The sequence below is a fragment of the Punica granatum genome, chromosome 1 (genome assembly GCF_007655135.1).
Source record: "Punica granatum isolate Tunisia-2019 chromosome 1, ASM765513v2, whole genome shotgun sequence".
Classification (NCBI taxonomy): domain Eukaryota; kingdom Viridiplantae; phylum Streptophyta; class Magnoliopsida; order Myrtales; family Lythraceae; genus Punica; species Punica granatum.
The window spans coordinates 15,461-37,713 of record NC_045127.1 but is presented as its reverse complement, the minus strand read 5'-3'; the positions used below and the strand labels follow the sequence as shown (position 1 = coordinate 37,713).

The window sequence follows — 22,253 nt, the reverse complement described above, 5'->3', positions numbered from 1 at the left end:
CAAAATTTCCTCGACCTTCTCGTACCTTTCTTGGTTGCTGTGTCATGAATCGTTTTCATCAAATTAAGCTTTTTTGGTATTCAGACTCCACTCAGGCGATCAATTCATGATCTGTCTGATTGTTTGTAACCTGCACATTTAATGCATTCGACAATAATCCTTAAGCGGTAATCCCACAAAAGGGTTAATCGGGACGTTCACACGATTAATTCACTCGACATTAACAAGCTTGCACCAATTGGCCATCAACTAGTAACTCGCGTCGACAAGTTACAAAACGGATGTTGGTGCCCTTTTCAAAACTTGCCTTTTCCAAAATCCCGAGACGCGTGGTCCGATGTAGCATGAACGTTTAGGAAGAGCATGTGTATCTTGACTTGAGTTTCTACTTGATTTCAGGTAACTCAGGTTGGGATATATAATATCTTTCTAGATCACTTCCAGGCAGATCGACTAGTTCTTCAGCTTTTTCGGGGTTCTTGCATAACCTTGGAAGATCCAGGGAAATAGTCAGGCCGAGGTGGCCCGCATCGCGTTGTTTCCCTTTTCTGAAAACAATGTTTAAGTCAATGGCAAAATCATCATTTTGCAATTTAGCAACACCCTAGAGATTAGCTTGACAAAAACACAATAGTATCAGAATAAGAATGGGCTACTAGTTCAGGTGCGGGTTCATCTGCATAGCCTTTCTTATTCGACTGATGAGTTTTTGCCATCCTAGTATAGTTTTGGGTATTTAGTCGGGTATTCTGGACTAAAACATAATTACATGACTAAGCATGCATTCGACTTAAGCATATATGGGCAAAAGTGGGTTAAGACCTTAGGTTCTAGGTTTTTTAGGCAAAAAGACTTGTTCTGTAATAATCTGTAAGTATTGCAGTATCGCAATACAGAACAACTCTAAAAGCAATCTACGCACATGAGGCTTGACCACAGACGTCATGTCTGTCAGATCATTGAAACAAAGTCGAATGCAAAATGCTTTGCACGCGTTTGTCTACTTAGCATAGGACATTTGCATGCCAAAATACCTCGGGCTAATAATTTGCTAATTCACATAAACTTGACAATAACAAACACCTTGTTTGTTATCTGCATATTGTTTGTTATTTTGCTGCTCTTGCTTGTTCATGTGGGTCGAGCCCTACCCATAGGACGCATTGCACTTGGGGTCCAACGCCCTAACCATCGATCACGGGGTTCAACGCCCTAACCATTGATCACGGGGTTCAACGCCCCATTCACTGAGAGCGCAGTTGAATTTCATATTTCGGTTTTTTCCCTAAACTCACGGTGAGTCTGAGCGGAATAATAACCGAACGCAAACTGACCGGGATTCAACCATATGTAATTTGTAATTTGTATTATTTTGAGAGCACATTATAAGAGCATTTATTTTGTGCATTCATTTCTGTAAGAATCTCGATCGATGAGTGAACGGTCCGAGCGTCGAACCGATCGAGTCAGCTTATGCTTACCTGGAGAAAACTAAGCCCTAAGCTTTGCGGTTTCGATTCACACAGAGAGTCGACCATCACGGTTCGATAAATTGCAATGCGAGGATATTGAACCGATTCTTCGATGCATAGGCCTACCTCGCTCTTGGTTTCTTAATCCACGTCGTTTAGTTCATCAAATTTTCGGTGTCAAAACGTGTAAGCCGAGTGCAGTCTAATTCACACGATAAATAAATAAAACGGCAAGCTTAACAAGCTAGAGTACCGAAAGGGCGTGTGGGATATAGGCCCGCAAGTAACATGAACCCTCGAATTCGGATTTTTCAGTTCTGCAACAACCATTGCCTTAGCAAAACTTGGTGTATCATTACCCTTAGACCCGGTCAACTCACCGACCCTCGACCTTTGGGTTGTAAACAGGTAGTGGCGACTCCTTCTCACGTGTGTCCGTCATGAATCCCCGGGAAGGTGGACATTCGCAAGCCGCGCGTATTGACGTGCGCATGCGGGCCCCAAGGAAAGCACATTCGGGTCCGTACAATAGTCATATGAAAAGAACTTCAAACTCATTAATAACTTTTCTTTCATAGGAAATCATTTGTTCACTTTCTGATTTTGCCCATGAAAATGCAGAGGTAGAGAGAAAAAATTATTATTATTATTATTATTAGTGTAATACAGTAATGAACTACTTTGTCTTTCAAAAATGCGAATACAACCCGTGCATTCATACACCAACCGTTAGTATTTAGGCCAATTAAGAGATGGAAGAAGTGTATTCAATGCAGCGTTTGATGATGAATGATAAAGATGACAAGATATTTTGTGAGAGGTGAAAAATTTAAATAAGTGAAAAATGACTTATTTCATTAAATCAAGTTTTTTTACTTAGATTATATTTGTTTTAAGTTAATTAAATAAGTGCTTAAAAATTAATTATAATAGAAAATGAATGTAAGCAATAAGAAAAGATGACAGATGAGGATCTACACTTTTAAACCATTAAGCAAAAAATCACTTAATGACATAAGTAGAAAATTTTGACTTAATAAATTAAGTCATTTTTACTCATTGGTACTCTTTATCCCTCATAAAATTTCTTCACATAATCATTCATCCCTTCTTTCCATACATTCATTCCCTTAACTAATTAAGTGCTTAATTTTTAAGCACTTAATTTACCAAATATCACCTTACTCATTAAATTGTTTTTACTTAATGATTAAGTAATTTAGCTTACGTTTTGTTTTTGAGTTGGATCGTGATCCAACTTAACTTGATTTTGTGTAATGACTACAAATGTTGATAAATATATGGATACGTGAGAATATATATATATATACATATATGTATATATATATATATATATAGATGTGAAAGTAGATGTGAAATTTATTATTAAAAAATTGATTATAAAAATTATTAGGAAAAAGTATGAGTAAATTATTATTATTAAATGGAGAAAAATACAAAACAGTAATAATTGTAGTGTTGAATTTGAGGAAGAATAGAGTTGAGTTGGGTAGAATAAAATATTATACTTGAAAACCAAACAAGGCCATCTCATCTCTCACATTTCTCTCTCTCTCATTCATTTTCCTTTATAATTAACTTTGTAATTAACTTTTAAGCACTTATTTGATTAAGTTGAAATAAACACATGCTAATCGTCACTGGTCAAATTTTAGTGGACTAACACTACAATAAAGGAATAATATTGAGATAAGTTTTAAATATCCAAGAGTAAATATGATATCCGTGAAGAGGTCCAAAGCTGCAAGAGAATGAAAGAACAAGAAGGATCGTGGATTTTTCCATGAACTGTAATGTAATAATCATCAATCGATCCCTGGCTCTTGATAAGCCATTGTCTGAATTCTGTGTACGAGGTTTGTTGTTTTTTCCCACCATTAGTAGAAATGCCAAGGGGAGTTATGTGTTGAAGTAGGACAGCTGGATCTGGCCTTGATATGCTGATTTCCTAGCTGAAGAAATCAAAGTTGGTAGTTACTTTGCAGTTACATGATCGAGATAATGTTATCTGGTGTGCTGCTGATAATGGTAAATTCTCTACTGCAATGCCTGGGAGTTCTTCAGGTCTAAGGAGTCTAGAGTGCAATGGTGGAAAGCAATTTAGTTTAGTTGGCATATCCCTCGTGTTTTGTTTATTTGTTGGTTGACGATGAAGGATAAGCTTAACACGAAGAGTAAGCCGCTAGGTTGGGATACTTCCATCAATGCTCCGGAGTGTGAGTTTTGTGGTATTGAAATGAAATCCTGGGATCACTTATTTTTTTCTTGTACATACACTCATGCTAATTGGCTAGCATATTAATCAGAGTTGGGCTTCACAAAGAGGTTCAAGATTGGAATTCGGAGTTAAATTGGGTCTGTTTGCTTAAAAGTCGAAAGCTTGATTCCATCATTTTTCGATTGCTTTGGACTTGTTATATGTATCATATTTAGCAGGAAAGAAACCTCGGGATATTTCAGAAGAAGTTGAGCTCTGTCTCTTCTTTGCTGCAGCAGATTTTGGCCATGGTGAATATGAGAGTAGTTTCCATTCCTAACATAGAAGCAAAGTTGAAGTTTTCCTTCCCTTCATATACTTTTAAGCTCTCTAATGTATAGTTTTTGAGCTTCAATGTATACCGTTATTAATGGTTATTCTTGGATAAGTGTACATGTAAATTCGGTTACTTTTGATCAATAAAATGTCCCACCACTTCTTAAAAAAAAAATCATCAATCGATCAACAATCCAAAAAAAGAAAGGAAAGGAAAGGAAATGGATAGATGGACTGGCCACCATAACATAATGATATATTAATTAATGTATAGGGGCAGAAGTTTTGTTGACTTTGGTCGGCCTCCGCCTCAGCTGCGCCTGGCCTGCAAGTTCCACCGCTTTCCTTTCTTGGGCCCGCCTGCACCTGCGGCTGCAGCAAAATTTGATAGAGAGACAGAGAGAGAAAGAGAGGGCTGCTTCATCGAGCAGTAAACCGCCAAGAAAAGAAAACCAGGTGCTGGTGCTTTCTCCCCTCCTCTCCCTCTCCCTCTCCCTCTCCCTCTCACCCCCTTAGGCTCTCCCTCCCCCTGTTCGGTCCTGAATTGCCATTCTCGGAGCTCGATTTTCTCGCTGGTTTGAAGAAAACCGACTCTTTCCCCGTCACTGTCACTTCGTGCAAGAGGAGAGACCCTTGAAATTTTTTGCTATGTTGCTGAAAATCTCCGTTTCTGGAGTGGATCCTGATTCTTCTTAGCTAGCTCTCTCTGCTGCTTTTTAGTATTGGTTGGGGGTCCAGCTGATTAGCAGCGATCTTTCATCTCGAAAGGAGTTTCTGGTGGTTGGGTCTTTTGTTCATCCTTTTATTCACTCTTTTTGGCCAAATCGAGGTATATAGGCATTTGATTTGAAGGCAACTGGATTGAGTGCTTAAACGAGCTATACGACCCTCGGCTCGAGGATCACACTCGCTTGGTTGTCTCTGTGTGCCTTGACTTTATCATGTATATATGTGTCCGTTTGGTTGCTTTGAGTGTCGCTGATCATCTTCACCTTGGTAATATGATTTGATTGTGGCAACTCTTGCATGCTGACCATGTGAACTGAGATGAGGAACTAACCTGTAAACGGTTTTTTCTCGAACAGTGGGTGGAATTTGTAGAATCGTAACTCCACTAATCTTTCCTTGACCATTCAACCCATCAGGGCCTCCTTACTGAGCAAGCGGTATTTGTTTTTGTCACAGCCGCTTAATGCATATGCCTCCTCATGCACTTTCTGTGGATTTCTTAGTTTTGATGCATGTGGTATTGTCTGATTCTGAGGTCTTGAAGCTCCCTCAATTTGCAGGAATGTGAAGGAGAAGTAGAAGAATAAGAAGTAGTAGTAGTTAGTAGTGGTAGTACTATCAGCTGCTGTGGTGGTTTAGTCATTATGATGGAGTCTTGCAACTGCATTGAACCACAATGGCCAGCTGATGAACTGTTAATGAAGTATCAGTACATCTCGGATTTCTTCATTGCTCTTGCCTACTTTTCAATTCCCCTGGAACTGATCTACTTCGTGAAGAAGTCCGCCGTGTTTCCATATAGATGGGTCCTTGTTCAGTTTGGTGCTTTCATAGTCTTATGTGGGGCAACACATCTTATCAATTTATGGACTTTCAGCATGCACTCGAGAACCGTTGAAGTAGTCATGACCAGTGCCAAAGTTTTAACTGCAGCAGTGTCCTGTGTTACTGCCCTCATGCTTGTGCATATTATTCCTGACCTGCTCAGTGTGAAGACTAGGGAATTATTTCTGAAGAATAAAGCTGCTGAGCTTGACCGAGAAATGGGCCTCATTCGCACACAGGAGGAAACTGGTAGACATGTCAGGATGCTGACTCATGAAATCAGGAGCACCCTTGACAGGCATACCATATTAAAAACTACTCTGGTGGAACTGGGAAGAACTTTGGCACTAGAAGAGTGTGCCTTGTGGATGCCCACCCGTACAGGGTTGGAGCTTCAGCTCTCCTATACTCTTCATCAGCAGAATCCAGTTGGATACACAGTGCCCATCCATCTTCCTGTAATCAATCAAGTATTCAGCAGCAACCGTGCGGTAAAGATATCCCCTAACTCTCCGGTGGCAAGAATTCGACCTCTTGCAGGCAAATACATGCCCGGGGAGGTCGTTGCAGTTCGTGTCCCTCTCTTGCATCTCTCCAATTTCCAGATCAATGATTGGCCAGAACTTTCAACCAAGCGTTACGCTTTGATGGTTCTTATGCTTCCTTCAGATAGTGCCAGGCAGTGGCATGTCCATGAATTGGAGCTTGTCGAAGTTGTAGCTGATCAGGCATGAAACTCCCTCTGGTCTCTTCCAAGTTTAGCAGTTATCTCATTTGACTGGCCAAAATGAAAAAAAGAAAAAGAAAAAAAAGGTACTGAGAGAAATTGATTAATATTCTGTACTATGTGCCTTTACCATCAAATGAAAGCCTTTGGACCTACCAAAGTGAAGGATATATTGATCCTTTACTGAAGGTAGGTGGCGCTACAAGACTAAATCTGTCTTCTGTGGTGTATAATGTAAAATGGCCTTTGTGTTTATCCAGGTCTAATAATAGATTGAGAGCGTGTATTTACAGCTTCATAATATTTGCTCAGGTTGCAGTGGCTCTCTCTCACGCAGCAATATTAGAAGAGTCAATGAGGGCAAGGGATCTCTTGATGGAGCAAAATGTTGCGCTTGATCTAGCCAGGAGAGAAGCTGAGACAGCAATACGTGCTCGCAATGATTTTTTGGCAGTTATGAACCATGAGATGAGAACTCCCATGCACGCAATTATTGCTCTTTCTTCCTTACTGCAGGAAACTGAGCTCACACCCGAGCAACGGTTGATGGTTGAAACAATAATGAAGAGCAGTAATCTTTTGGCTACTCTTATAAATGATGTATTGGATCTTTCAAGGCTTGAAGATGGTAGCCTCCAACTTGATGATGAAACTTTCAATCTTCATGCTCTTTTCCGGGAGGTAATGGTGAAAAATGTTTCATTATATTGTTAAAACGTTCAGATTCCTTCCGAGCATGTGCATTTGGTGCACACTCTTCAGTTTATGGTAGATTTTGGTACTTTTGTTAAATTTTCTTTTGATTTGCAGGTCCTTAATCTGATCAAACCTGTTGCATCTGTCAAGAAATTGCATCTCACACTCAATTTAGCTCCAGATTTGCCCGAAGTTGCTGTTGGCGATGAAAAACGTCTCATGCAAATTATACTAAATATTGTTGGCAATGCTGTGAAGTTCTCAAAGGGTGGAACCATCTCGATTACTTCTTTTGTTGCTAAAGCAGAATATCTGAGAGATGCTAAAACTCCTGAGTTTTTCCCAGTACCAAGTGATACTCACTTTTATCTGCGTGTACAGGTGCATTTCTTCTTTTGCTTATCGACATTGTCTTCAATCTTGTTTCACCCTGGTTTCATACATCAATTTTGGTCTGGCCAGGTGAAAGATTCGGGATCAGGTATTAGCCCTCAAGATCTTCCCAAGTTATTCACGAAATTTGCTCAAAATCAAGCAAGGTTAGCTGCTAGGAGTTCCAGCGGAAGTGGGCTTGGTCTTGCTATTTGTAAGAGGTATGACTTCCAATACTGACTATTAGCTATTTCTGCGAAATCCGGCATAGACTATCTTGAGTACAGATCCATCTAAAAGTCTGTCTACATTTTCTATATTAGTATTTTGTATGGAAGGAACTAACATTATTGTTTTGTTTGTTTTGGAAATTATGGTGGCTAGATTTGTGAATCTCATGGATGGATACATTTGGATTGAAAGTGAAGGTCTTGGTAAAGGATGCACTGCCACTTTCATAGTAAAACTTGGAATCCCTGAGCAACTAAAGGAATCAAAGTTCCTTGTATTGCCCAAGGTGCCTGGCAATCATGTCCACGCCAATCTCGCAGGGCTCAAAGTTCTTGTCATGGATGACAACAGGTTAGTGATAGGTTTCTTTTTCAGATTCAATCCCTGCAGAAGACCCTTGACTTCCATGTTGCTTAAGAGGCAGGGAGAGGTGCCATGCTAATCGTCTATGAACAGTTCATAACTAAACGATGCGAATGTGATTTTGTCTTCTATTTTTCTAATTCCTGATCGACTAACTGGATCATCTTGTTTATGTTATGTTGTTGGTTCCTGAACTCGCACTGGTAAATTTGCAGCGTTAGCAGGGCAGTTACCAAGGGACTTCTTTTGCATTTGGGATGTGATGTGACGACAGTTAGCTCGAGCAGTGAGTGCTTGCATGCTGTCTCTGAAGAGCAGAAGGTGGTTTTCATGGACATTTGTCTGCCCGGCATGGATGGCTATGAAGTCGCGGTACAAATACGTGAGAGGTTTGCGAAGCGACATGAAAGGCCGCTTATAGTTGCACTTACTGGACATGTGGATAAGATGACCAAGGAGAACTGCATGAGGGTAGGGATGGATGGGGTGATCCTAAAGCCGGTTTCTCTTGATAAAATGAGGACTGTTCTGTCAGATTTATTGAAACACCGAGTATCGTTTGAGGCTATCTAGGGGGTGAGCTCTGACCATTTCTAGGAGCAACTTTAAAGGGTCCCAATTCAAGGTGGTCCTCTGTCTCTCTCTCTCTCTCTCTCTCTCTCTCTGGGGTGTACATACTACATATCACAACAAAGCATTGGAACGACATAGCAGAAAAGATGAGGGGTGCTACAACTACTGCAAAAAGCGGCCATATATGAATACTTTTCTGTAAGAATTGGTCTTGTACGTGTTAAAGCAAGTTATGGCCGGTAGAGTGGAAAAGATGTTTGTTTGTTGAAACCGAAAGAGTATCTTGTTGAATCGTGAACATAAGTTTGTTCCATCCCTGTTAGCTGTTATGAATCAGGAGGTCAAGTGGCACTGACGATCGATCGCTGACCTTTATGTCTTACCAGAAATACATAATGGTTTGTTACATGGCTTAGTTACAATCGGCATTAGGCCTGGCTTGGATGTTACCAGTAAGATGTATGCATGGATTATCCGAGGGATAAGGGACGAGTTATTGTTCTGCCATGGTCGGTCGATGAGACTGCATTAGTAATAAATCGATCCAAGTATAAACCAATATTTTTGCGGACTGCTTTCCAGCACTATTTTTTTTTTTGGCCTCTTTTCAAGCACGTGTTTGGGATGGGTATATACGCATAAGATATATACATATATATCCCAAGGTGCAGCCAAAGCCAACAAAGGGCGACTGACGCAAGTGGGAGCGGAAGAGAGGCAGATCAGATCAAATGAACGACTTTTGCTAGGCGGGGACTCCTTTCTTTCATTGAGCTCTCTAGTTTTAAAAAATCTTCTATATAACTCAACGTATATCACACATCAACAGTAGTTGAAAAAAAGGTGTTAAAAGCATTGAGACATAGGTGATTATAAATTTATGATGTAATACCTTTTAAAAGAATATAATTTTTTATTTTAAATTTTCATATAATAGTCTAAATCTAAATACATATTTTTGAACAAAATATATTATCTACAAAATATTTTTCAAATATTTAACAATTTAAAATTTTTTCTGAAATTAGAAAATTTTCAAATTTTGAGCTCTCAAATTTTACATATTTCATGAGTTCCTCAATTTCTAATATTGTTTAGAATTAGTTTTCTAAGAAAATATTTTTGAACAAAACATATTATCTACAGAATATTTTTCAGACCTTTAATAATTATAAGTTTTGATGAGATTGGTAGTGTTTCCAATTTGAGCTCTCAAGTTTTATTTATTTCATGAGTTCTGAATTTTCAATATTGCTTGAGATTAGTTGTTTTGGAGGATAACGTGCATTTTCCGAGTTTTCAATTTTCAACATTTTCTGAAGAGTTATAACAATAATGAGGATTATTTTATGAATTTTAAACTTTTCAATTTTTATTTAATTATTTCTAGTTGTGTATATAGCAGTATTATTAGAACCGGACAGGATGATGAACCAAAAGGGGTATGGGTTCATGAGTTTATTGGTCCAACCGAGGGTTCGATGGGCCGAATCGCACGTTTAATTAAAATAAAATAAATATTCGTATTATTAAAAAAATTATGATAATTAAGATATAAATATGATGATTTCAAAGAAATATAATAATAGCGTAAGAAAATATCTATATTTAATATTTCTTACTCCAAAATAAATATTGGATTTTAATGGGTACTTAAAAGTAGAGTTTAAAGAACAAGAAAGTAGTGGTGGCTTAGCTAGTAGTATGCTAGTATGGGAAGCAAGAGGTCATGAGTTCAAATCTTTACACAACTAATCAATTTTTACACTAAATAAAAAACCCATAAAATCGACCGATTCAATGGAATTTTGCTCAAAATCGGCCGGTTAATGGGTTCGGCGGTTCAAATCTACAATTTGGATTTTCAGGCGAACCGGATCGGACATGGTGCCAATTCTCGATCTGACCGTTCAAGTCGGCCGGTCCAGCCAAGTTCTGTTAACAATGGTATATAGTTTATTAATGTACGAGTTCCCCATATATATACGACTATGTCAGATATAGTTTATATCTGTTAATTATTATAGACTGATCTCAGTAAATATTTCTTGATGTGATAACAGACGACTATTTGAAATTTTATTGAATTTTTTAGTATTTAATGTTTGATATTTTACTAGGAGAATTGCCCATGTAAATTTCGCGGTTGAAAAGGATGATTTGGTTAATGGCGAGGAAAGACAATATTGATATAGCTTTCAGAAAACTTGTATTATAATTCAAGATTATGTGATATATTCGTGGATTTTTTAATAATTATTTATAAAATAAATTTATATTCAATCCATGATCCATAATGATATAGATCCAATATATATTATTATCCGCACATATAAATAATTTTTTTAAAAATAATTTTGGTATATATTCGAACTTTTATACTTAATTAACATCAGAATACATTGAAATTGCATTTCAGTCACCAAGTATGTAAAAAGATAAAAATAAATAAATATTTCCTTCGTTTTATGTTGTTATTTTTTAGTCCCATTTCTTTTAAGAAAAATTGCTCTATATATCACTTTTACATATTCTTTTAGTTTTATTTCAACGTCGATTTTTTTTCCTGAGATATCCAAAAGTTAATGGTTTAGTATCAAATCTATCATGCCGTAAACATTCTGTCCATTTTTAACGAAAATACTGATGTGACGCGTTAATTACTTGACAACGTTGTCATGGAGAATGTGTGGGTCTCAATACAAGGAAGAAATAACATTATGTATCCCACCCTTTTAACATTTTTTCAATTTTATCCCAACCTTTTTTTATTTTTTTCTCAATTTTATTCCAACCTTTTCGTAATTTCTCAAAGTTATTCCAACCGTTGGGATAATATTGAGAAAACAGTAAAGGATTGGGATGAAACCGAGAAACTATCGCAATATTGGGAAAAATTGAGAATACATCAAAAGGTTAGGATAAAATTGAGAAACAACAAAAATGTTAGGATATATAGTGTAATTGTTTCCTTATATTGGGACCCATGCATTCTCAAGGTCAACTCCGTTAAATAATTAACGTATCACATTAGCATTTCCGTAAAAAAAAGGACGAACTTTACGGCGGAATAGATTTGAAACAAACTATTAACGTGAGATAACTAAAAAAATTTAACGTTGAAATAAAATTAAGATAACATGTAAATGTTGTGATACGTAAGTTATTTTTCCTTTCTTTTACTCCCCATCTTAATCTAGTGGTCTTGTACTTCTTATTCGTCTCTTCACTTTCTATCTCCAGTAGTTTTCCATTCTTTCATTACAATCATATTAGTTTGTACATTGTAATTTCTCTCTTAAAATGCTTAATACATTTCTTTAATTAGAGATTTCGATATTTCATTTTAGATTTTTATCATTTAGAGCATATTTAAGTTTTATTTGAGACACTTGCCTAAGTTATATTTGTTTTGAGAGGCAAATATTCTACTATATGTAATTAATTAGTGTCGATGAAACTTTCATTTAATTCATATAAAAATTTGAAAATATTACTTAATATAAGTCGTAAATTGATTATAGTTGAAGATCAATATTTTATAATTAAATTAGGATTGAAGTGAAATAGAGTCACGTCTACTACTATCAACCCCAATAGTGTTGTAAGTAAAATCATTAATTTATATGATATTTTATTTAAGAAAACGTATGCATGATTCTACTATTATAAGTATAATAATATAATTTTAAAATGATATATAATATAAATCCTCGTATACTCTCGTATTATTTCATTTTAATTTCCAATGATTAATCTTATAGAAGCTCATTTTGCCACATTGTATCCTACCCAGTTCCTCATATGTATAATCATTCCTTAATATTTTCACATGCCACTTGTTTCTTTTTTAAAATTTGCTCACATGCACCTTGAAATTGAAAGATGTGCTCTTTTTTTGAAGTTAATTTTGAAAATAGTTATAATTTACTATTCTTTTTCACAACATATGCTCTTTTCGATTTTTTTTTCAGGAAGCATGTGTTTAGAAAGGGAAGAGAAACATATGCGAGTGTTGAAATCAAATATATCAGAAAAGATTAGAAGGATAAAAGTAAAAGTTTATATAAGTTTGAAGAACAAGAACGTGTGTGGGAAATTAAAAAAGAAAAAAAAAAGAACATGGAAGGAGACTTGGCACAATATACTATAAGCCGTCCCAAACTTGAGTTTTAACATATGCTTTTTTGAAAATAGTTAGAATTTAATATTCTTTTTTTATAACATACGCTCTTTTTTTCGAAATTAATTTTCAGGAAGCACTTGCTTGAAAAGGGAAGAAAAAAAATATGACGATTCTAATTAAATATATTGGAAAAGATTAGAAGGATAAAAGTGAAAATTTATATAAGTTTGAAGAAATTTTTGAAAATAAAGAAACTTATGCGGGATTTTTTTTTAAAAAAAGAATATGAAAGGACACTTGGCACAATATACTATAAGCCATCCCAAACGTGAGTTTTAGTTCGTTAGATAGATAGATAGATAGATAGACAGACAGATAGATTGTAAGATGTGATTGTATTCTATGCCATTTGGGATTGGAAGTTTCTTGAACTTTTGAGTTTTAAACTTTCAATATTTATATCTCATGTTTCTTTGTCAACACACGAGGTTCATGTTTGTATTTTAAAAGATGTGTTGTCCATATAAGATGAGTTAAAAAATCTAAAAACTCAGAAAAATAAAAAAAAATTATAGAAAAACAATAAATTGTAATTTTTTTTAAAAAAGGATAAAAATATAAACAAAATATAAAGTAAGAAAATCTGAAAAATACAAGGAAAAAAGAAAAATATTCACAAAATTTCAGAAAGTTTGAAAATTTTACAATTGTTAAAAAGACAAAAATATAAACATAAAAAATAAAATTTAAATTGTATTTAAATTCACTTTGATCGCAACTTTTATTCTAATAATTCTTCATAACTTGCGATCCAAACAAAATCCAATCAATGCTGAATCCGTAGTCCCAACATAGGGACAAAAAAAGGGAATGGATTAAGGGCAGGACAGGGTCGGGCCGGGGCAGCTAAAAAGCGGCAACTAAAATATCTGCCGCATCCCTCCGTCCGACTGTTCTTTCCTTGTACCACTGCAAAGTATTATCAATATTTTACCATAAATTAGGTTTTAATTTAATTTAATTTTTTTTTATTTTTCTGGGTGTGTTTTTAATATGTATCTATGCTTTAATTTCGAAGGGGAGCCCGGTTCTTCTCTTGAACCCAACGACGCGACTCTCTTTCTTTGCTTATTAAGGGTTGTATATAAGTTGGGATTTCTTCTTGATACCCCAAAACAAAAAAAAAGAAGAAGAAGGGGACATGGCTTTGGAATCACAGTCGCAGAAGAAGAGCTTCGTCGGTAGCGGCGGTAATGGGGGCTTCGGAGACGTTTCAGGTTTGCTGCTGATGCTCCCTAAGGAGATGTTTGACCTTGACAAGGAGAGGGGCAGGGAACCCCCTTCCTTGGAGCTCCGTTTTCAAGTCCCCGACTTTAGGCCCGTCCTCAGGGTGCGTTTCCCTTTTCGGATCTCAATTTATTCTCTCTCTCTCTCTCTCTCTCTGCATTTGCTTGCTTGTCATTGTCATTGAGCTGAAAAGATAAAGTGTCTGCTCGCTGGAATATTCATTAATTCATTCGTGATTCATTCATTCGTAATATGAGCTCCTTCACTGTGAGTTGCATCTGTTTTCTTCGCTGCTATTACATTTCAAAATTAGGAGAAAGTGGGCGACTAGCCAGCCAAAGACCTTTGGCTTCGTTGTGTTGTGTTGCAATGAAAGATTGGCCGCCTATTCATCTCACGGGTTACTGGTCACTATGATTGGCAGTGCGATATTATATTGGCATTATTATGTTACTTTGCGATGTAGAACTGTAAAACCACGTGGATTTTCAAGATGAGGATTGTATTCGCTGATGCATAAGCATCCTCCTTGTAGATATTTAACTGTCTTGCCCTGTCCCTATCCTCTTACATCACTCGTGAAACTGTGGCCCTTGTCAGAGCAGAGTGTCTGGATTAATGATCTATCTTGCAATTCTTCACAAAGTGTGTATTATTCAATGGATCGCTCATCCCTTTACTACCGATTGGACAATGTTTATGCGGTCGTTAATCCTGGCTAATTATCTGTTCTTCTTTTATAATGTAATGTGAATTATCTATTTCTCATGTAAAACAGGATTTCTTCAGGGCAAGAGAAGTTGGTGAGTTTCTTAGCGGTGCTTTGGCGGGGGCTATGACGAAAGCTGTTCTTGCTCCTCTTGAGACAATCAGGTTCATTTCACTCTTACAATTGGTTTTCATTTCAGAATGCCATTCTGCTGATGCACTTCTCTTGTTAAGCCGCACCGCATCTCCTCTTTGTGGCTAATCTCAGTCTCCATTGTATTGATTACTTAGAGCATGGCTTTTTGACTCCTCAAATTTTGGTGATCGTATCCATAGTTTACCCTTGATATATTTGTCCAGATTCGAGTTATGTTATTACTTGGTTGTCCAGGACAAGGATGGTGGTCGGTGTAGGATCCAAAAGTATCACTGGTAGTTTCTTGGAGGTAATTGAACAGCAGGGCTTGTCTGGGTTGTGGGCTGGTAACACAATCAATATTCTCCGTATAATCCCCACGCAGGCAATTGAGCTTGGAACATTCGAGTGTGTGAAACGAGCAGTGACATCTGCTCAAGAAAAATGGAATGAGGACGAGAGCCCCAAATTGCAAATTGGTGGTCTCACGTTGAACCTGTCTCTTTCATGGGTCTCTCCAGTTGCTGTTGCTGGTGCTGCTGCTGGGATTGCTAGCACTCTTGCATGCCACCCCCTCGAGGTTTTGAAGGTAAATAATTCCAGGAAACTAGTTCTTCATATTCTGAGTCAAGAAGCAAGGAGCTATGAGCTGTATTAAGATTTACATAGTCCAAATATCATGAAGGTGTGCTTCCTGAGCTCGCCTTTTCCTTGTTAGCAGCAAAGCATTGAACTATCTGGATGCTGATGAATTCCTTGCTGATCCTGGTTATTGGTTGGGGGGAATGGGAATGCAGGATCGGTTGACTGTGAGCCCCGACATGTATCCGAGTCTGAGGGTCGCTGTTAGTAAGATATTTCAGGATGGAGGGATCGGTGCATTTTATGCCGGCATATCTCCTACACTGATTGGCATGCTTCCATATAGTACAAGCTATTACTTCATTTATGAGACTGCAAAGAAGTCTTACTGTTCGGCGAAGAAAAAGAAATCCTTGAACCGCCCGGAGTTGCTTCTAATTGGGGCTCTAGCTGGTGAGCGTTTATATATATTTTGCTGATTTCTTTCCTATGCATCACATTGATGGGTGGAAGAGGCTATTAGTTTTAACAAACACATATTGTTCCAATTCGGAGGAGTGATGTTGAGTTTCTTTGGAACTTTACTTGGGGGTTGTGGACAGGTTTTACAGCGAGCACTCTAAGCTTTCCCTTGGAGGTGGCGAGGAAGAGGCTAATGGTGGGAGCTCTGCAAGGGAAGTGCCCGCCTCACATGGCAGCGGCTCTAGCTGAAGTGGTTCAGGAGCAGGGATTGATGGGGCTGTACAGGGGATGGGGTGCAAGTTGCTTGAAAGTTATGCCTTCTTCTGGCATCACCTGGATGTTCTACGAAGCTTGGAAGGACATCTTACTTTCTGACCATCCCTTGCAATAACTGATGTAATTGATTTTGCATTCGTTTTTATATTTCTTACAATGCATCGCCGCAGCCACTTAGTGGATCCCACCGCCACATGTTATTTGTTGTTCTTGGTTGGGGGAAAAGCTTATTTGATGTAAAAGACCGAAGAAGGTGGGGATTCAGTCTCAGAGGGGGTGAGAGAGATTACTCCTCCACCTCCTTTCATATTCCCTTTTTACAGCCATAGATAGATTATTGTCACTTGCAATCAAGCAGGATACATCTGAACCGCATGCAGCAATGAGGTCTGCTACTATTCCTCATGTTGATGTGTCTCTAATCCTTCAATGCAGAATGCAGCAACTTATTGACCAACTTTTTCCATCAATCTTAAGTCCGCCTTCAGGCAGCCGTCTTCATTCACCCAAAAGTACATAGGTACATAAAACAAGATCTATGGAATGGCTTCACTGAATAAATAGAATCTAATTATAGAAGAAGAGTCTAGTGTACAAAAATACAACAGATGAGTTTACAGGAACATTATCACAGCAGTAGGCTAAGGGTTATCTTGCTCCGCTGCAGCACCACCACTTCTCCAGAGCCGTGAAATGCTGCTATTGCTTGATGGAAAGCTCTCAACCAGCATGTAGAGACAGAACAAGCACAACCCTGTCCCATGGAGGTAACAGCATCCGAGTTAATCATGGATCTGCAACAGACCTTATTTTGACACAACAGTAATCATAGCACAGTAAACATAGTGATAAATAACTTCATATGGGACATTTATGTCACTTAGTATACATACATACATATACTAAATGACATCATGTCATGCTATTGATTAGAGACAATTATTTAACTTTCTAACATCTTTAGCTTGTGACAGTTCTACGTCACTATTTTCGCAACATTGCAAGCCAAATTCACAGCACCTCTCAAAATATTATATCCACTAAATAGGATTCTCAGACACTTCAGAAAGGTCACATTTGGTACGCCGGAATTGAATGGAAATTAATTGAATGGGTTCTATTATGTGAAATATAATTTTATGGAGAGAAAAATGATCTTTTTCCATCAAGATTTTGATTTATACATATATTCAGATATAAGAACCTCAAATAAAATATAGGGTCAATAACAAAAAAAGCACAAACTTTTCACATTTTAACAATTTTAGCACTAATTTTTTTCCTTAACCTAAAAATGCACAAACTTTCGATTTGATAATAATTATAGCACGGCATCAAATTTTCCGTTAATTTGGACGGAATTGAGGAGCGCTCTCCCGATTACAGGTGGTGGGGGCCTCGATTCCAGCCACCACCCCCCAGTTGGAATCGCTGACGCCCTCTATGGCCTCAATTGCGTTCGAATTAACGGAAAATTTGACGCCGCGCTAGAATTTTTATCAAATCGAACGTTTGTCCATTTTTAAGTTAAAGAAAAAAGTTCGTGCTAGAATTGTTAAAATTTAAAAAGTTTGTACTTTTTTTAGTTATTAACCCTAAAATATATCATACTTAAATAAAAACCAGTAGAAATGATGGAATAAACATTATTTAAGTTTTTCGAAGGAAGATAATTTCATTAAGTTGAGAAAAAATATCATCCTATTGGAATGTTCTTTCCAACTCATAAAAGAACACTAAAGAAAGAAATGGAGAAAATGATGAAATATCAATTACATTCATTTCGATTTTGATGTACCAAACATAATCAAAGTACATAAGTGGTGAAACCACAAGATCTCCAGTGCCTAACGATGCACCATGTGGAGAAACTAACAACGAATAAGTCCTCCTTATTGGAGATGAAACATGTTGCGTAAGAGAACAGATTGAGTGGAACAGAATATTACCAGCATACGCCACTGTTACACCTGACAGCAGTCTCCCTATAGCCGATAGTATATATAGGCAGACAACCACCTGGAAAGAGAGCCAACACGGTGATTTGGGTAGGCTTCCAGAACACAGGATAATATTGTTCTGGAGTAATTCAACATGGGGCAGCAGAAGGATACATATTGAAGATTTGGCACAAGAATAGGTACATGTTCATCAGCATCTAATGGGGAGAGATGACGTGTGCCCAACATCCATAAAAATCTGCTCCTACTACAGAACTTCTCAGAACTTATAAACAAATGTAACTGCATGCCATCCATGAAAATTGAAATGAACTAACCAATCAACTACCAATTGCAAGGGACAAGACAAATCGAAAGGTGACATTCAAGAATTTGATCCCCGGGAATGCAAGCATGAGAAGTACCTTGAGAAACAATCTCTTGTCATGGCCAGTAGCAGCAACCCTCAGAACGGACTCAGCAGCCCCAACTGTATTAGCCAGGCAGGCCGCTATGCTATTAGCGGCATCCTGAGAGATTTGCCACTCCAGCGGATCCACCGGAACCCTGGATGGTTCCAAAAGAAGAAATATGTTATGCGCAAATCACTGGTCAGGGCATGGAAAATGGATTATCAATCAATCAATCAGGCAAAGATAATCAAATCAAGGAAAAGAATATACGCAATGTTCAATTGGCGAAAGAAGAGGCCAAGAATGGCGAGGGAGCAGAGGAGGACGATAAGGACATCGGAAAGCAGGGAGAGGAGGCTAGAATTGCGGAAGGCGCAGTGGTAATAGACGAGGCTCCCACATATCATCACTATCACCGCTTTCCCCACCTCATTCCCCATTCTTCTTCTCCTCCTCTTGTCTTCTCATCACCTCTTTCTCTCTCTCTCTCTCTCTCTCTCCCCCGTGGTCGTCTTCATCTATGTTGCGTTTCGTAACGGAGACTTTGTTTATTTTTCAAATTATAACTTTACTCAACTCGATTATGTTATTCGACAAATTCTCCAATATAATAATCATCACTGTCTTGTTTTTTATGTTATTTAATAATCATTTCTCACTCATATTTTTTTATAATTAATTTTTTAACATATATATTAACATTTACGATCATTGTACGAAATTAAGTTGAATTGAATCACTTATTCAACTTGAAAATCAAATGCAAATGCAAGCTTAGAGTTTATTTTAATTTGATTTAGTTTGATTTCGCAGGATGAAGATAAAAGTAATTAGGAAAATTTAGTTAGTGTATTTTGTTAATAGTAAATTTTAATGTAAATTTTATTTTAATAAATTATTAAGTTTTTATTATTTTGATTATATTTTATTAAAAATTAACCTAAATATTATCTTAACATTTATTATTCAATCCTATTTAATAGGGTGTGAGATATAATTTTTTTCTTCTTTATAACATTTTAATAAAAAATAATTTTAAAATAATTTTGATATTTGCTATTTAATCCTATTTAGTATTAGTAAAGTGATAAATAACTATATTTACTATTCAAACCATATTTAATAGGGTGGGAGTAGGATATGAGATAACTTCATTGACTATTCTAATTCTATAGGATGAGATACAACTTTATATATATTGTTGAAACGAAAATCCAACCCAACGGGGGGCTTTCAAATCGAGTGAGGGGTCATTGATGGGAGTCGCCACAAGTTAATTTTAGGCTAACTAGAAAAATAGATTTCCTAAATGGAGCATGACACTAACCACCTAAGCTTTTGTTAGTCTTTGATCCAAAAACACCAAGTTCGAGGATTCTATTACGGATTAGAAGTTAGGAAGCTAATAACCCGCCCTAATCGGTACTCTAATCGTCTAAGTTGCCAATTTTATTATTTTTTAGAATTGATTAATCCTAAATACATGGTCATCCTTACGTTTCTCTCAATTCACGTGTCATGAACACACCCATTTAACCTGAGCATGTGAATTACCGGATTAATTTTGTCCATCACACAAACATAGCATTGAAATTCGATTTAAAATGTCGAGGAACTGATTTGAAGATGCTGGAAATGGTTGAGGGCTGATCTGCTGATTCTGGAAAGATTGGGGCAAATCTGTAAAATCTGGAAAATGCCCTAAAAAGCGTGTAAAATGCCCGAAAATCACCCGAAAATCACTCGAAAGGCCCAATACTTGAAGCTCACAGCCCTGGGACCATTCTGGAAATGTCCCACCTATCCTGGGGCTGTTTCACAGCTCAGTAAAGTCCCAGGGGCCAATCTGTAAAAACTGGAAATGTTTACGAAAACACATAAAATGCCCGAAACTTATCCAGAGGGTCCGAAACTCACAGATCAGGACCCCAAACGTTCTGGGGTCATTTTGGGTTGCAGAAAATTCGGGTACCCATCTGTAAAGTCAGAAAAAGTTATGGGCTGAGTCCAAAACGAGTAGGAATCGAGTTTTGCGGATGCAAAAACATGTTTTAAACCCCTGGAAAGCATTTGGGCTGATTTGGAAACTCAGAAATGTTCAAAATATGCCTCTGGACCTAGTTGAAACAGATTTATAAAAGAGTTGCAGCTCCCAGAAATTCACGAAACTTGAGTATATAGCCTTCAAAACTCATGAGGAGATGTGGGAAAAAATTTGGGCTGAGGTCGAAATGGATGGGGTTTGAAAAACACACTTGGACTAAAACGAAAACACGGAAAAAGTTTGGAAAAACAAATTTCAAGGCACCAAAACACAGAAGCATGGTATGTATAAACTTTTATCGAGTCCTAAAGGTCAGATCTAGTGATTATGCATGATAACCTACTCTCGTTACCCATCTCTCAGCTTTCGTACCAAGGAAACCGAACACGACATATGCATACAACACGCACAAACACCTCGTACTGGCCTATCTACCCGTATGTAACAACCTAGACCCGATTATTAGCCCCATGACTTTATTTTAGGTGTTTAACATGAAATGCGGTTAAGTCGTGTTACTCACATCATGACTTGGCGTTTAGAAATTATACCTAAATTGTAAGTCGGGGACTTGGGAATCCTTCAAAGGATGTCAATGTAGGGCCGCCTAGGATGTGAAGTCGGGCTTGAGTGTGGGTTCTCCAAGGATCGGGAATGGACCTCCTTTTTGGATTCCGAAACCTCGCCTCAATCGGGGCAAATGTTAAGAAAACCAAGTGTTCGGGTGTGTGGGGAGGAAACGTTGGTGAATTTCAGCTCTTTCTCAACACATGAGGGGAGCCAAAAGTCCTCATTACTGAAAATTCATCTTCTATTTATAGGGGAAGAGAGGTTTGGGTCGTTTTCTAACGTTTTTAAAAGTTTCAAGATTGAAAAATGATTTTTAATTGCTCTGGACGCCAACTGATGGGTGCGGTTACTAACCGCACCTATGACCCCGCGCTTCCGTACTTTGACGCGGGTAATACTAGTGCTGCATGGTTACTAGGAGTATGCGGGTCCGGGTACCCTATTTTTTTAACAGTACCCGGACCCTATCCTGTAATGGACAAGTTTCAAGATTTTGTAACTGGATCCTTCCCCGTTTGGACCTAGAACTGAAACTTACTCGGAACCTGAATTATACTACAGGTTCTAGGCACCCTGTTGGAACTTGTAACTTTTTCTTATATTTTTTTTTATCTTTAAACACAATAAATGAAATAAATAAAATTGAAAAGATCTCATTCACAGTTATGAAAAATAGATAAATATCGACATAGATTAATCGAATATCATCTATCCATCCAACCATAGAACTAAAGGATTATATAACTCTCCTTAGGATTATGTAGTAGATAAAGTAAATAAGCAACTAAAAGAATATATAGCTATTTAGAGAAAAAAAAAGGATGATGTACTTTTCTTTAATAGACAAAGCAAATAAGCTCCTTTTAGGTTTCTGTAGCTATTGACATCGCAGATAGAGGATTATGTAAATATAAAATAATTTTTTTCAAAAAAATATATAGGTCCCGAGTATCGGTTCCATGGGTACCTTGTATGTTGGAACTGGAATGATAACCTATTTTCACTAGTTCCTTAAATTGCCACATGAACTCAACCATATTTTCAATTGGAGTTACAAGAACCCTACCCTAACGGGCATGTTCCAACCAGTTCCGAGTATACTCGGTCTCCATGCACACTTGTAGCGGTTACTACCCGCGCCCAGCCTCCCAAACAGTCATTTTCCTC

The 22,253-nt window shown here is 37.4% G+C and overlaps 3 protein-coding genes across 9 annotated transcripts; 2 read left to right on the top strand and 1 right to left on the bottom strand.

Moving 5' to 3' along the window:
• Positions 1 to 4,327: 4,327 nt before the first annotated feature.
• Positions 4,328 to 8,957, top strand: LOC116209639 (ethylene receptor). Of its 5 annotated transcripts, none has more exons than XM_031543374.1 (8): positions 4,339 to 4,482; positions 5,112 to 5,192; positions 5,316 to 6,308; positions 6,620 to 6,988; positions 7,118 to 7,384; positions 7,466 to 7,596; positions 7,760 to 7,957; positions 8,185 to 8,957. In XM_031543374.1, exons 3-8 carry the CDS (start codon positions 5,400 to 5,402, stop codon positions 8,540 to 8,542), a joined length of 2,232 nt encoding a protein of 743 aa, XP_031399234.1. In that variant the 5' UTR covers positions 4,339 to 4,482; positions 5,112 to 5,192; positions 5,316 to 5,399; the 3' UTR covers positions 8,543 to 8,957. The 5 variants fall into 5 exon arrangements, with proteins under 5 accessions (XP_031399227.1, XP_031399234.1, XP_031399219.1 ...); XM_031543353.1 differs by lacking the exon at positions 4,339 to 4,482 and adding an exon at positions 4,490 to 5,022; XM_031543367.1 differs by lacking the exon at positions 5,112 to 5,192 and having other exon boundaries at positions 4,328 to 4,482.
• A 4,654-nt stretch (positions 8,958 to 13,611) lies between these two features.
• LOC116192014 (probable mitochondrial adenine nucleotide transporter BTL1) lies at positions 13,612 to 16,473 on the top strand. Of its 2 annotated transcripts, XM_031520403.1 has the most exons (6): positions 13,612 to 14,058; positions 14,734 to 14,828; positions 15,055 to 15,109; positions 15,185 to 15,388; positions 15,597 to 15,834; positions 15,984 to 16,473. In XM_031520403.1, the coding sequence occupies exons 1-6, from the start codon at positions 13,870 to 13,872 to the stop codon at positions 16,232 to 16,234; spliced, it is 1,032 nt and encodes a 343-aa protein (XP_031376263.1). In that variant the 5' UTR covers positions 13,612 to 13,869; the 3' UTR covers positions 16,235 to 16,473. The 2 variants fall into 2 exon arrangements, with proteins under 2 accessions (XP_031376263.1, XP_031376262.1); XM_031520402.1 differs by having other exon boundaries at positions 13,623 to 14,058; positions 15,055 to 15,388; positions 15,984 to 16,462.
• A 104-nt stretch (positions 16,474 to 16,577) lies between these two features.
• Positions 16,578 to 19,004, bottom strand: LOC116192015 (reticulon-like protein B23). Of its 2 annotated transcripts, XM_031520405.1 has the most exons (5): positions 18,743 to 19,004; positions 18,485 to 18,626; positions 18,264 to 18,362; positions 18,069 to 18,138; positions 16,578 to 16,873 (listed from the first exon to the last, which is right to left on the bottom strand). In XM_031520405.1, the coding sequence occupies exons 1-5, from the start codon at positions 18,910 to 18,912 to the stop codon at positions 16,761 to 16,763; spliced, it is 594 nt and encodes a 197-aa protein (XP_031376265.1). In that variant the 5' UTR covers positions 18,913 to 19,004; the 3' UTR covers positions 16,578 to 16,760. The 2 variants fall into 2 exon arrangements, with proteins under 2 accessions (XP_031376265.1, XP_031376266.1); XM_031520406.1 differs by lacking the exon at positions 18,264 to 18,362 and having other exon boundaries at positions 18,743 to 18,999.
• Between the last annotated feature and the right edge of the window lie 3,249 nt (positions 19,005 to 22,253).

Bases quoted from the DNA above. Each gene is read 5' to 3' on its own strand.
- LOC116209639 (XM_031543367.1), top strand. From the start codon at position 5,400: ATGATGGAGTCTTGCAACTGCATTGAACCACAATGGCCAGCTGATGAA. The intron at 7,385-7,465 runs GTGCATTTCTTC...TGGTCTGGCCAG, and splicing joins ACTTTTATCTGCGTGTACAG to GTGAAAGATTCGGGATCAGG. The intron at 7,958-8,184 runs GTTAGTGATAGG...GTAAATTTGCAG, and splicing joins CTTGTCATGGATGACAACAG to CGTTAGCAGGGCAGTTACCA.
- LOC116192014 (XM_031520402.1), top strand. From the start codon at position 13,870: ATGGCTTTGGAATCACAGTCGCAGAAGAAGAGCTTCGTCGGTAGCGGC. The intron at 15,389-15,596 runs GTAAATAATTCC...ATGGGAATGCAG, and splicing joins ACCCCCTCGAGGTTTTGAAG to GATCGGTTGACTGTGAGCCC. The intron at 15,835-15,983 runs GTGAGCGTTTAT...GGTTGTGGACAG, and splicing joins TCTAATTGGGGCTCTAGCTG to GTTTTACAGCGAGCACTCTA.
- LOC116192015 (XM_031520405.1), bottom strand. From the start codon at position 18,912: ATGGGGAATGAGGTGGGGAAAGCGGTGATAGTGATGATATGTGGGAGC. The intron at 18,627-18,742 runs GTATATTCTTTT...GGAACCATCCAG, and splicing joins TTTCGCCAATTGAACATTGC to GGTTCCGGTGGATCCGCTGG. The intron at 18,363-18,484 runs GTACTTCTCATG...GATGGCATGCAG, and splicing joins ACAAGAGATTGTTTCTCAAG to TTACATTTGTTTATAAGTTC.